Source organism: Vulpes vulpes, chromosome 2 (assembly GCF_048418805.1).
Source record: "Vulpes vulpes isolate BD-2025 chromosome 2, VulVul3, whole genome shotgun sequence".
NCBI classification, from domain to species: Eukaryota; Metazoa; Chordata; class Mammalia; order Carnivora; family Canidae; genus Vulpes; species Vulpes vulpes.
Genome location: NC_132781.1, coordinates 80,895,890 through 80,908,995, shown reverse-complemented (window position 1 = coordinate 80,908,995; position 13,106 = coordinate 80,895,890). Strand labels below are relative to the sequence as shown.

Sequence of the window (13,106 nt, the reverse complement as noted above, 5' to 3'; positions counted from 1 at the left end):
TCAGAGACCTTGATAGATATCCTGTAACTGGTTTCCCCAGCATCCCTTGGCCGACTAAACCCTGAGTGAGCAAGAAGTCTCTCCGACTTTACCCTTCTCTTCTATTCACTTTGGCAAGATGGTCGTAGAGGGAAGGATTATTCTCTGAGGAACTGAGGGCCCAGGCATCGGCTCAGTGTTAGTGTGTACGTGGGATTCATGAGGAAACGTGGCTGACTCATTAGTGAACAGCCATCAGTTATTAGTGCCTATGACCTCTACCGAACCGCAGTCAGATTCAAATTTAGCCAAGTCACAGTGGATATGGATGTATTTGAATAGAAATAATTTAAGGATGCTTCATGACAGGGATGCCTGAGTGGCTCGGTCACTTAAATATCTGCCTTTGGCTCTGGTCATGATCTCAGGGTCCTGGGATCGAGTCCCTGCTCAGCTGGAGCCCGCTTCTCTCTTTGCCTCTGCCCTTCCCCACTCATGCTTGTGCTCTCACCCTCTCTCTCTCTCTCTCTTCCCCCTTCTCTCTCTCCCCCATCTCTCTCTCACCTTCCTTCCCCCCCAACAAAATAAAAAAAATATATATGTATATATTTTTAAGAATACTTTATGACAGCAGATGTTTTGGACCTATCATGATCCTGGTAACCTGCCTGAAAGTTCCTGTCGTGCTGGCATCACATCATTATCTCATTCACATTATACAGCCGCCTTCTGACGGAGGTGTTGTTTTTACTATTACTCAGAAGAGGAAAATGAAGCTTGGAGGGTTAAGCAAGCTGCCTGAAGCACCAGCTAGTGTGCAGTGGGCCTAGACCTGAACCCAAGCCCATGTGATTTTCAGCCTTTGTTCTTTTCTTCTTAGGCCTGTGCTAGTTCTCACCAAATGCCTAAGCGTAAAATATAAGCCATTGTAAAATATAAGACACTTTTGAGTCTAATATCATGCATCTCACACTCCATAATTTACCCCTGTCTCTAAATCACCTCTCCTGGCTTTCCTGCAGTCAGTAAGCTTTGCCAACCAACCACATCCCTGACTCCTCTACAATTCAGGGGCGCTTGTGCGAAAACTTGATTTGTAGCAGATGGTCGGTCCCTCTTTTGACTTCTCTGCAGAATTTCTGAAGCAGTTGTCTACATGTTACTGGATTATAAACAGATTTCTACTACAACATTCTTTTGTTAAAACAGTAAGCGTGAGAAGCACTGTGTTAAACGAAATGGATATTTTTCAATAGTGTAACTGCTGAGAGCTGATTCGTACCAAGGATCTTTAAGAGGAGGGCATGGGGCTCAGTGGCCAAATCTGTTTGATGATCAGAAATCTCTTGGAGGAACCCTCACTAATGTCTTTAGTATATCACTAGGTAATGCTCTTTAAATATGTTCACCTGCTCATACTAATGTTTACTTGAGAGAAGTGGGTTTTGTTTGTTTCTCCTTTGTTTTTATTAATAGCAGTGATTCGAATCATACGATATTTTGTTAAAATAACTGGTATGAATAATGTCCTGACTTTACAGAAGAGTTGCTACTCCTCGGTTGTTGGAGGAATCATCAGTTGCTGTCAGATGCTCTGGCAACTGTGTGTTTCAAAATAAAACAGTCAACTAGATTTTGGTGGGAGGCGTTGTTCCTGTCTCTTGCTGAGTTTACGTTAATAGTCAAGGTACTCTCCGTCCGTATTAGGCATTCTGAATTTTCCTTTTTTTTTTTTTTAAAGATTTAATTTATTTATTCATGAGAGAGAGAGAGAGAGAGAGAGGGAGAGAGAGAGAGGCAGAGACACAAGCAGAGGGAGAAGCAGGCCCCATGCAGGGAGCCCAACGTGGGACTCCATCCCGGGCCCCCAGGACCACACCCTGGGCTGAAGGCAGCGCTAAACCGCTGAGCCACCTGGGCTGCCCTGAATTTTCTTTCTTTTTTTTTTTTTTTTTTTGGTCTCTTATTTTCCTATTCTCATTTCCCATGGCACCATATATATTGAATCTTTTTTATAAGATTAAAGTTTGGAGGGCACCTGGGTGGCTCAGTTGGTTAAGCGTCTGCCTTTGGCTCGGGTCATGATCCTGGGGTCCTGGGATCCAGCCCCACATCAGGCTCCCTGCTCAACTGGAAGTCTACTCCCTCTCCCTCTGCCAACCCCCCTGCTTGTGCACGTGCACATTCACTCACTTGTCCAATAAATAAAATCTTAAAGAAGAAGAAGAAAGTTAACTATCTCACAGTTCATAGATTCTCATGTATCATGTAAATTTAAAGCTCTTGTTTTTAGATACTGAACTGTAATAGCACTTCCGTCTTCTTGGGTTTTCAGGAAACAGATGTGGTACCAGACACCAGGCTTTTGGACAAGTTTAGTCAGATTACACCTCAGCTTTTTACCCCCCTGGAGGAGCCTGTCCCAAATCCACCACTGGAGATTTTGTACATAGTGGACTTCTTTATTGCATTGGCAATTTGCAACACAGTAGTGGTTTCTGCTCCTAACCAACCACGACAAAAGGTAAGGTCTCTAATGCAAAGGAGGGCTATTCTCCAGAAGAGAACTTTGGGGTCGAATGCACTTACACTGGCCTTGTTATGTAGATAATAGTTAATACTGCCATTAATGATAATAACAGTAGCAGCTAACGTGTGTCACTTAATCTATGCTCTGCACGGATGATATTCTAAGTGACTTACTGATAGTAACGTGTGTAATCCTCCCAGCAACCCCCATAAATTAGGTAATACTACTCCACTATTCCCCATTTTATAATTAAGGTTCAGTAATTTTCCTGGGGTCACAGGGCCAATTTGTGAGGCAAGTGAGACTTGAACCCATCACGGGTGGCTCAGTGCCCTTCTACTGTTTTGCCTCTAGGAGGATAGCTGATGAGAATGTGGCTCGGTTCATTTTGCATAGTTTCCTTATTAACTGAAGCTTCCTTGAGGCCTCTGAGACCTCCCACATCATCTGCACTGTACCAAGCAAAATAGAAAGTATTGGATTCATTATCATGTTTAATGATAATGTACCATTTCCATGTACCAGTTGGGTTAGTTCTAACTCAATTTAAAATCCAATACATTTATAATGGACCAAGACTCCGCAGTTCCTATGAAAGCTAGATTTAAGAAGTCTATTTGTAGTTTAGAATTTGTGGAAAAATTCATTTCCAATTAAAAAGAAAAACTTGTTTTAAAGACCAGTGATTCACCACATGCTGTGGTATCTTCCTCGTGTATGACGTTCTCTTCTGCAAATATCCACTTAAAGCTCAATTTGCAGCACAACCCAATTAAATTTTAATTTTCCATCAGATCATTTTCTTTTGGCAACTTCAGAGGTGGTCAACTTTAATGTAAAAATAACTTGTTTCCAGTTAAGCTTTTATTTGATCAAAAAACAGTTTTTATAAGGCTTTCAACTAGGGAGTTGCTCTTTTTTGGAAAGTGGTTATGTAATTAGAGAATAAATCACTGCAAGTTCTTTTTTTCTCCTCGTGTAACAATTTTTCTCATACATCTGTTTCTAAAGTCGGGACCTCTTCATTTTTTGTTGTTGTTTTTGTTTGGAAAATATTGTTGTTTTATCCCCAAAGAATATAATATGCTGTGGTTTGAAAGGAAGTCTGTAAAGGTATCATAGCTTAATCTGCATGATATTTGAGGTGGTGATAAAGGGACAGTGGGTAAGGACCTAATCAGAATCCACAAGGAGTAGGAAACCTCATAGCGCCATCAACGTTAGCACGTATTTTTCATTATGGCCATTTTAATTTTTGTTAATGTTTTCTGGAGGCTGTTTTAAGTGCTAAGCAGGCTGCTAGCTTTTTAAGGAGTAGTAATAACTCTTCTCTTACCTAGTTTTTTTCCTGGTTTGACTTCAACGTTGCTATAGACTGCTTGTGACTGGTTTATTGAGACCCTCTCTTCATTTCTAAGTTGCTGATAAGTGTGAAAATTGACCAACATGTGTTTCCAATTGTCAGAAGATTAGTAATTTTTAGGAAAAAACTTAATATCTTGGGTACTTCCGAACAAGAAAGTTTTAGGATCTAATTAATTGGCCTTGATAATTAATCCTAAATTCTACATTTAATCATTGTTAAAAGTTAAGAGCTAGAAAAAAAATCAGGCTACAAATTACAAAAAATTCTGTAATTGAAACTCACGTTCATGGTGAATTTCTGCTGATAAGCTGATAATTTCTGCTGGTAACTCTTCTGTGAGTGACTTTTACTGGCCTTTTTAAAACAACAGAAAAAGTCATAGTAACAACCTTTTATAGAACCTGGGAAGTAAAAGAGGAAAAAAAACCCCATTTTGCTAATTTTTTGACTTCCTTCCAGTGTTTTAATTGTGTATTATTACTCGTTTGTTTCTTATATCGTTCACACAGTTTTTAAAATTTTTATTTGTTCACACAATTTTTATATTTTTATAGCTTTTCCAATTTCACCCCCTAGGCTTTATAAAATATTTAAAAAATATTGTGTAACATTTCAAGAAGATATTACCGTTTTGTTATTTTCGAATACTTAATTTGCTTATAATTTTTAAATTGCCATTGCTAGGGTGTACATAATGAAGATTTCGGGTTGCCTATATTTTACATCATCCATTAGGAAACATTGCTATAGTATGCCCATTGCTAGCAATATTAGCATTTTAAGTCTTCTGCTATCATTTGTCAGATCTCTTTCTGAAGAGTTGTAGAAATTCATAGCACCATCAACATTAGCATGTATTTTTCATTATGGCCATTTTAATTTTTGTTAATGTTTTCTGGAGGCTGTTTTAAGTGCAAAGCAGGCTGTAACTATTTAAGGAGTAGTAATAACTCTTCTCTTACCTAATTTTTTTCCTGGTTTGACTTCAGCGTTGCTATAGACTGCTTGTGACTGGTTTATTGAGACCCTCCCAAATTATCTTTCCTAGATTGGACTCTCCTCACTGAGTGGGATGCCTATCAAGTCGTTGGAAGAGATTAAAAACCTCTTCCAGAGGCTGTCTGTCCGAAGGTCAAGTTCGCCATCGCTTGCCAGTGGGAAAGAGCCCACTTCTGGGGTCCCAAATGCCTTCGTGAGCAGACTCTCCCTCTTCAGTCGAATGAAACTGGCTTCCCCAGTGGAGGAAGAGGCCTCCCCCACGAGCGAGAGCCCCCAGGGCTCCTCGGGGACCTCTCCTTGCCCCACAGAAGTTGCGAGACCGAATGGTGATCCCGGCCTGATGGGGGGCCAGGTGGGGCCCTGCCCCGGACAGCCCTCCGCCGCCCCCCTGTGCTACGAGGCGGAGAGCCCCGACGAAGCCGCCCTGGTCTACGCCGCCAGGGCCTACCGGTGCACCTTGCAGTCCCGGTCGCCAGAGCAGCTCGTGGTGGACTTTGCTGCTCTGGGACCGTTAACATTTCAGCTCCTACACATCCTGCCCTTCGACTCAGTAAGGAAAAGAATGTCTGTTGTAGTTCGGCACCCCCTTTCCAACCAAGTCGTGGTGTACACCAAGGGTGCTGACTCGGTCATCATGGAGCTGCTCTCCGTGGCTTCCCCAGGTGAGTTCAGGCTGGGGCCGGGGAGGTAGAGGCAGGGCTCCGAGATTCAGAGGCCACTCTGGATGGTTTGAGAAAGACCATCAAGTGGTCTGGCCCGGGAGTAGGGGGAGCTACCTAGGGTTTGGTGAGAAAGCATGTAGGTTTTGGCATGGATCTGTCCCCTGTCATTGGCTGTGTCTTGGTAAAAGTACCTACCTATCCTGTGCATAAATGTTCAACAAATGGGGATCATCGTACCTTTTTTATAGATCCCTTAGAGGTTTAGTGGCATACTGTACACAGTATGTGTAGAGTCTTGACCCAGTGCCTCCCAAATGGCAAGTGTTCGGTGAATGGCAGCTAGCGTTATTATTGTTATTGCTACTGTCATTATTGATGGTGTGGGAATGGCGTTTATATTAAGTTTTTGGTATAAATATATGTCTGAGATTCAAACCACAAGGTCTTTTGTTTGTTGTGGGGTAAGCTGTATCACTGTTAGTAAAAACATGTTGTAACTGGGAAGACCGGTGGGAATACTTGCTTTGTTAATTATTTCAGATGGAGCAAGTCGGGAGAAACAACAGATGATAATAAGGGAGAAAACCCAGAAACACTTGGATGACTATGCCAGGCGGGGCCTACGCACTTTATGTATAGCAAAGAAGGTGAGGCTCTTAGCTAGGCCCATCCTCTTTATTCTCTTGCCCATGTATGCCCTCACTTAATGAGTTCGAGCACGGATCAAACCCTCGTCCACACCGTTGTGGAAGCCCTTGGATTGTGGGCTCTCCGCTCACAGCTCCTCTCGTCCATATGTATTTTGATTGGTTGGAGTTCATGTTCTCAGTACTTTGCCAGAAGCATATCTAAAAGTTCTGTTCTCTGAGTTCTCACATGTTTCAGTTGTCTCTGTGAGTGCTTTTGTAAGTTAATTGTGATTTGGCTGGAACTAAAAAATCCCTGGACCTACTTTCTTTTCCCTGAGTACTTTGTAAATACCATTCCTTTGCCTTATAGCATTAAATGTTCTTTGGAAAGAAAGAAACCAGAGAGTGACCTTAATTTTCCCCTGTAAGTTCTCAATACCTTTTTCTTACATGTGTATAAGTCTATCTGTAAATCCAAGAAATTTTACCAAATGTTATGTCAGTACTGATTATTCTGTTATTGAGAATAATCCTGAGATAAGTAATGTATTCTTTCTAAAAAAAAAAATTAAGTAGTAAGAAAGAAGATAGAGCTCCAAGAAATTGAGGGGTGATATTGCCAGAACCTTCCCTGGGGACATGGGAGAAACAGACGTGAAGCCCTTTCAGAGTGAATTGGGCAATTTATTTTATGCCAATAGGATGGGGCTTAGGTATTGATCAGGTCAGGCTTCTCAGCTGCAGTGAGGCTATGCAAGGCTTCCATCATTGATAAGCCAAGACTTCCCTAGCCCTAGCCCTATAATCATGGCTCAGCCAGATAGGCACCTGAATACCTGGACAGTGTTTTTTCCTTCTTCAACTGCCTATTTTGTTTCCGAGTAGTTGGGTGGGGGGCAGCAGAAAGGATGGGAGTCTGCATAGAGTATAGTATAGAGTATAGAGAGCCTAGGAGGAGTTGAGGCAAGAGAAGGATGTCTTATGGGGGAGAGAAGGGAGTCAGTTGTAAAGGTACAACAGAGACTTTGATGAACACTGAAGAACATGGAACAACCAGCCCACGTAGGGGAAATACTAGAAAAGAATTGAGGAAAATCCATCTTGCCACCTACTTCCCTCATCTTCATGTCAACACTCCCCTATCCCACTTACTCTCCCTCCAAACCCTGAAGTTAATTTTTGCTGTGTTGGAAGCCAGAGTATCGATTTCCCTCTGTCATCCTGGGCTCTGGTGAGTATGCGAGACAGGGAGGTACATGTAGATCCAAGTATCAACACCTTATTTGCCATCCATTATAATTCCCAAAATGTGCAAGCCCCCTAGAAGCCTGAATTGGAGACTGTAGCCAGGACCTGATGCAAATGTAGGGATCTTTCATTTCCTTCCCAAATTCTAGCTCTTGCCGGTTGTGTTAGGGAAACTGGGATCCGTTGCAGGCTCTTAGTCAGCACTTAGGTCAGCCAGCTGTATAGAGAATCAGAACTCTGCCTCACACGGAGGAGAGCGAAGAATGGAGAGTTTCATGATCAAAGCAAAAGGAGAGAGTTTTGTCTTTTCAAGTGGAGTGATCTTGCCCCTGATAAAAAATGCCGCCCAATAGATGTCAGATTTTTCCCCAAGTCCGATAGCCTTGTGGGTCAGAATAAGTGGATAAATTGCCTCACTGCCTCTACTTCATGTTGCTTTATAAGAATTGAAATGTAGATTTCTCTGTCTGTGGCAACTTAAAGAAAAAAGAAAATACATCCTCGGTTGCTTCTCCAGGAATTCCATTCAATTTCTTTTGGAAGAGTACTTCCTGGCTCCACTTGTATGGCTCCCTCTCTCTTTTCACCTTTGCAGATAACTCAGAGAACAGAGAACCATAAACTAATCATGAAAAGATATCCGCGGTGCTGCTGGCTACGTAATACCTCCAGCGGAGCAATTCTGATGCCATTTTCTCAATCGCACCGTTGGGATCTTTCTAGATTTAACTACCAAGCAGAGAGCTCTTCCAACCACATACTCCCTGGTTTAATTAAATAGATTAACCCACTTTCATCCTACAGGATGCCTAGAATTTCCAAGAGATACTGAGCTATCAGGTCCATCCATTCATCAGTGTTACAGTAGTGTGATCACAGAATTTGGGAAGCTTGTGACCAGGTGGCATGAGGAATGGACCTGAGGTTACCTGGCTTGGTATTTTGCTAGTGATCCTCCCTGGCTGGATCCTGAAAGATGATATGGCCTTTCTCATAGCTCTTTTCTCCCCCCGGTAGGTCATGAGTGATACTGAATATGAAGAGTGGCTGAGGAACCATTTTTTAGCTGAAACCAGCATTGACCACAGGGAAGAACTACTACTTGAATCTGCCATGAGGTTGGAGAACAAGCTGACTTTACTTGGTAGGTAGACCATGTTGTATTGGCTGCATAGAGAAATTTAGAAAACACTGGATCTCTCTAAGTAAGTTACTCACCAGCAGGGTTTTTTCCCCCCCACTTTAAGTTAATAGAGCACACAATTCTCTCTGCCCTGTCCAGTCTGATCTCGACCCAGTTTCTAGTTCTTTTCATTCTGTTTTTTCCACTGCAGCGAACTAGACTTCATTTATGGTGGGATCAGGGTGGTCATCCTTAAGAAGATCATATAAAACCTTATGACTTAACATAGACTTAATGATATGTTAACTCAAATATGACTTAACATTTGACCTTGCAAGTCAGGTAAATATCCTGATTCAAGAGGATATCCAGCTAAAATTTCTTGCCAGGCGTTGGATAAGGTACTTAATATGTGTTGTCTTTTCGAACCTGTGCAACAAATCTCTATCTTATTTAGAGCAGACCTGGAGCACAGAGTAGTTCATTGACTTGTTCAAAGTCACATGCTTAGAGCTGGCAGAGCGAGAAGGAAACTCAGACCTACCTGGTTCCGGGGCCCGCATCTTTTATTCTGTACCTACAACTGGACCAGTGAAATTTGTGTCTCGTCTCTTCCTTCCTGATTGCAGCCAAAGGTTTGCACAGCTGACGCCTCTTGTCTCAGACTGAGCTGCATCCTGAAATCATCTGGAGCACTTTAAAAAAATACTGGTGCCTGCATCCAATTCTCAGGGATTCTAATTCAGTTGTTCTGACATGTGGCCGGGGCATTTGACTATTTAAAACTCCCTAAGGAATTCTAAGAGGCAGCCAGGATTGAGCACCACAGTCTCAGAGTCTGGAGATCTAGACTCTGATCGAAGCGCTAACATACCAAGAGACCAGTCTCTGAGCTCCATTCCTCTGGTTCAGAGAAAAAAACGATGATCTCACTTACTGTGGAGCCCGTACAGTAATGATGCCTGTCCTGTGTCATTTCTCTGACAGTGTCTGTAGTATGTATGGGTCCACGTTTCCTCATCTGAAATGCCAAACTCAAAAATGCTGTGTCAGTTTAGTGCCAACTCGTCTGGCTGCAAATTCAGGCCTGGGTTGTTTTTTTTTTCCCCCAGGCCTGGTTTGATAAGATTATTCTAAGTCTTTATCATCCTAATTAGTATGAACATTTGTAAGTTTTGTGACAGAAAGATTAATATGCTTCATTGGCAGATATTTCAAAACATAGACGCACTTTGTTACCTTTCTAAAATCTGAAAAACTTTAGGGTATCCCTGGGTGATTTAGCGGTTTAGCACCTGCCTTTGGCCCAGGGCATAATCCCGGAGTCCCGGGATCGAGTCCCACCTCGGGCTCCCTGCATGGAGCCTGCTTCTCCCTCTGCTGTGTCTTTGCCTCTCTCTTTCTCTCTCTCTCTCTCTCTCTGTGTCTCATGAATAAATAAATAAAATAAATAAAAAATAAATAAAATCTGAAAAACTTTCAAATTCCGAAACTTATCTGGCCCCAGTTGGTTTGAGAAAGGGAATCGTGGACTTGTAATCTCTATTTTCCATGCTCTTTCATAATAGAAGTGACTTATTGGCAAGAGCATGCTTTAAAAGCCTGCCCTTACCCTTGGGAATATCACAGAATCGTAAAATTCTAGAGTAAAGTTACATGAGTAATTGAAACAAGCTCCCCTCAGTTTACAGAGAAGAAAGCTAGCCAAAAAGGAGAACAAGTAAGTTTAATAAGCTCATTGATTCCTCAGGATTCCTTCCCAAAATACTACTCTGTTTATGATTTTGGTTTAGGTCTTCACACTTCCTCTGCATCCCTGGAAGCTACTGGAAGCCGTTTGTAGTGCAGGATTGGGTTGACTAACAGAGTTCAACCGTAGCCTGGGTGAGCTCCTGCTGGCTTGGTTTCTCACAAGCCCCACTGCACTCTGGCTATTTTTCAGGTGCTACTGGCATTGAAGACCGTCTGCAGGAGGGAGTCCCTGAGTCCATAGAAGCCCTTCAAAGAGCCGGCATCAAGATCTGGATGCTGACGGGGGACAAGCAGGAGACGGCTGTCAACATAGCTTACGCGTGCAAACTGCTGGAGCCAGATGACAAGCTCTTTATCCTCAATACCCAAAGTAAAGTACGTATAATGAGATTGGATCAGCCTTTTTGCTTCTTCAGAGCCAGGGGAGCATTTGTGATTCGATAAATGTCAAGGAGGGAAAAAAAAAATAACCAATAACCATTAGCTCCTTGATGATGATGTCTTCTCTCCAGCAGCCTCATTTATGCTTGGGAAGGTACTGTAGTTCTTCTAAAGGCTTTGTGGTTAAACATGATTCAAAGGAATCCTTGCTAAAGAAAGTTGCCTTTTTATTTTTTACTTGCTTTCCCCACCCCCTCCACATTGGAGCTCCAACGATTTGACCAGATTTAGCACATAGTGACAAAATTGACCAAGTTCTGGGACAGGAATAAACCTCTATTTCAAGTTGGGGGAAAGTAATGGTCTATCAGCATCAGGTGCATGCACTAATATTTTTATGGTTAATGACAAAAATAGACTCAGGATAATTATGCCCTCTAGTGGTAATTCATAGGTAGTGCTGTTGGGAACATCAAGTTTGAAGAACTGTTTTAAGGGAAAGGAATATTATTTTTTCCTTAAGAAGGAATTTAAGAGGTTTGGATCTAGCTTTTTTTAATATATAATTATCCCTGCCTCACTTCCATTAATCTCTAACAGAAACATACTAATCAATTAAACGGCTTTTTTTTTTTTTTTAATTTTCCAGCATGGGAATTTTCTCTGTGATTTATTCATGTTGTTTAATTAGCTTGGAAAACTACTTCCTCCCTCCTTCCTCAATAGTCAGACTTAATCCATGACATCGAACCTGGCTCTCAGAAATCCTCTGGAGCTTCTCACCTGGAGCACATCTTGGGGCTCTGTCACAGGCTGCCATGTATGGTTAGCCCTGTTTTTATGGCCAAGCATCTTGGCAATACCCAACTGGACCGTGCATTTTAAGGAAAGAGAGTTTTCCTTATTCAACACAGAATGGGTTCTCCTTGGCAGTTGGCTGTGGCCCGGAGACCCATAACCACAACCACCAGGCAGCTCCCAGTACCAGCAGGAGCTGAGCACAAGAAAATTGTCATTAGTCATTTTGGTGATGAAAATGAATGTGCCCTAAGGTTGGGAAGGCCCCGGCTCATGTGCTTGGCCTGCCCGTGTATCAGGTACGTGACCCTGGAGAGTTTTCTTTTGGGCCTTTTTCCGAACCTGTGATGTAAGCGTTATACCTATTTCATAAGGTTGTTGTGGGCATGAAATGAGAAGATATAGACTATAAATGAAACATGTAGTGACTGGCAGACAGAAGGGGCTCAATGAACGTTAAAAGAGAAAAATCAGTTTTTGACCTTTGATTTTGGCATTTTGGTGAGCGGTAAGATCATTAGGATTGTAGAACTTATTTGTAAATATACAATTTATAGTTAAAGGCATATAAAACTACCAATTCAAGAAGTCTTTACGGAGTATCCAGCATAGACTGTTCTAAGTGCAAAAAAATAATTTCTTTCTTTCTTTTTTTTTTTTTTTTTTTTTACTATCAAAGCTATTCCACCTATGTGAATTTTCCAGATAACTAAACGCAACACAGTGAAGGTAATTTAGTTTTATGGTGACTCAAGTCTAATCATATAAAATGCCAGGCACATAGCAGGAGCTCAGTCACTATATTATTTTCTTTTTCTTTTTCTTTTTCTTTCTCTTCTCTTCTCTTCTCTTCTCTTCTCTTCTCTTCTCTTCTTCTCTTCTCTTCTCTTCCCTTCCCTTCCCTTTTCCTTCCTTCCTTCCTTCCTTCCTTCCTTCCTTCCTTTTCCCTCCCTCCATCCCTCCCTATCACTCCACTCCATCAGAAAATGCTGAGAGTTAAAAGAAAGAAAGAAAGAAAGAAAGAAAGAAAGAAAGAAAGAAAGATCATGGAAGCTGGTTTGTCAGTTAGTGAAGAAATGGCTTCTGTGACATTCTCCTTGGGCCACCTGGAAACCAGTAAGATATCTGGTCATTTCTGTAGTGTAATAAGTGTAGTACCTCACTTTATGAATTTCCATCAACTCCTTGTCCCTAAATTTGCAAGTTGGATTATAGTAAGTGTGTCCATTTATAAATTTTACATGGTGTCCATTCTCATAAAAGTCTTGGGGTTTCTTTTTGGGGGGGGGGCAGAGGGTTAATACAATCATATCTTGGATTATTTACTGCTTTGTGATTCATAAAACTCTTTCAGGATCCATCATGTAACTTTTTAGGTTTCATTTTTATGATTTCATTTAAAATTTTCTCCTGAGATAATGGCTCTTTATTTTCACGTTCATTAGAATCTGTAACCTATAAAAGACTTTCTCATACAAGATCTTACTAGACAGTTATAACAAATAGATCAGATGAAATTATCCTCATGTTTATAGCCTAAAGCTCCTAAGGGTTGTGATTCGTCTAGGTAGCCCCAGCTGATTACTTGTCAAGTGTGGGTTTTGTATTGTTTGATGTAGTACGTAATGTGTATTTTTCT

At 41.6% G+C, this 13,106-nt stretch overlaps 1 protein-coding gene across 8 annotated transcripts in view; it reads left to right on the top strand.

The window, feature by feature from the left end:
* The window catches only part of ATP10D (ATPase phospholipid transporting 10D (putative)), a 100,265-nt gene that overhangs the window by 62,540 nt on the left and 24,619 nt on the right, over positions 1-13,106 (top strand). For all 8 annotated transcript variants that reach the window (XR_011999904.1, XR_011999903.1, XR_011999901.1 and 5 more), the window contains exons 11-15: positions 2,315-2,503; positions 4,924-5,536; positions 6,077-6,183; positions 8,431-8,557; positions 10,479-10,663. Coding sequence is in view for 4 of the 8 variants with exons in the window: in XM_072749054.1 (XP_072605155.1) it covers positions 2,315-2,503; positions 4,924-5,536; positions 6,077-6,183; positions 8,431-8,557; positions 10,479-10,663 (1,221 nt within the window). In the remaining 4 variants the exon portion in view is untranslated. The remainder of the gene's footprint in view (positions 1-2,314; positions 2,504-4,923; positions 5,537-6,076; positions 6,184-8,430; positions 8,558-10,478; positions 10,664-13,106) is intronic.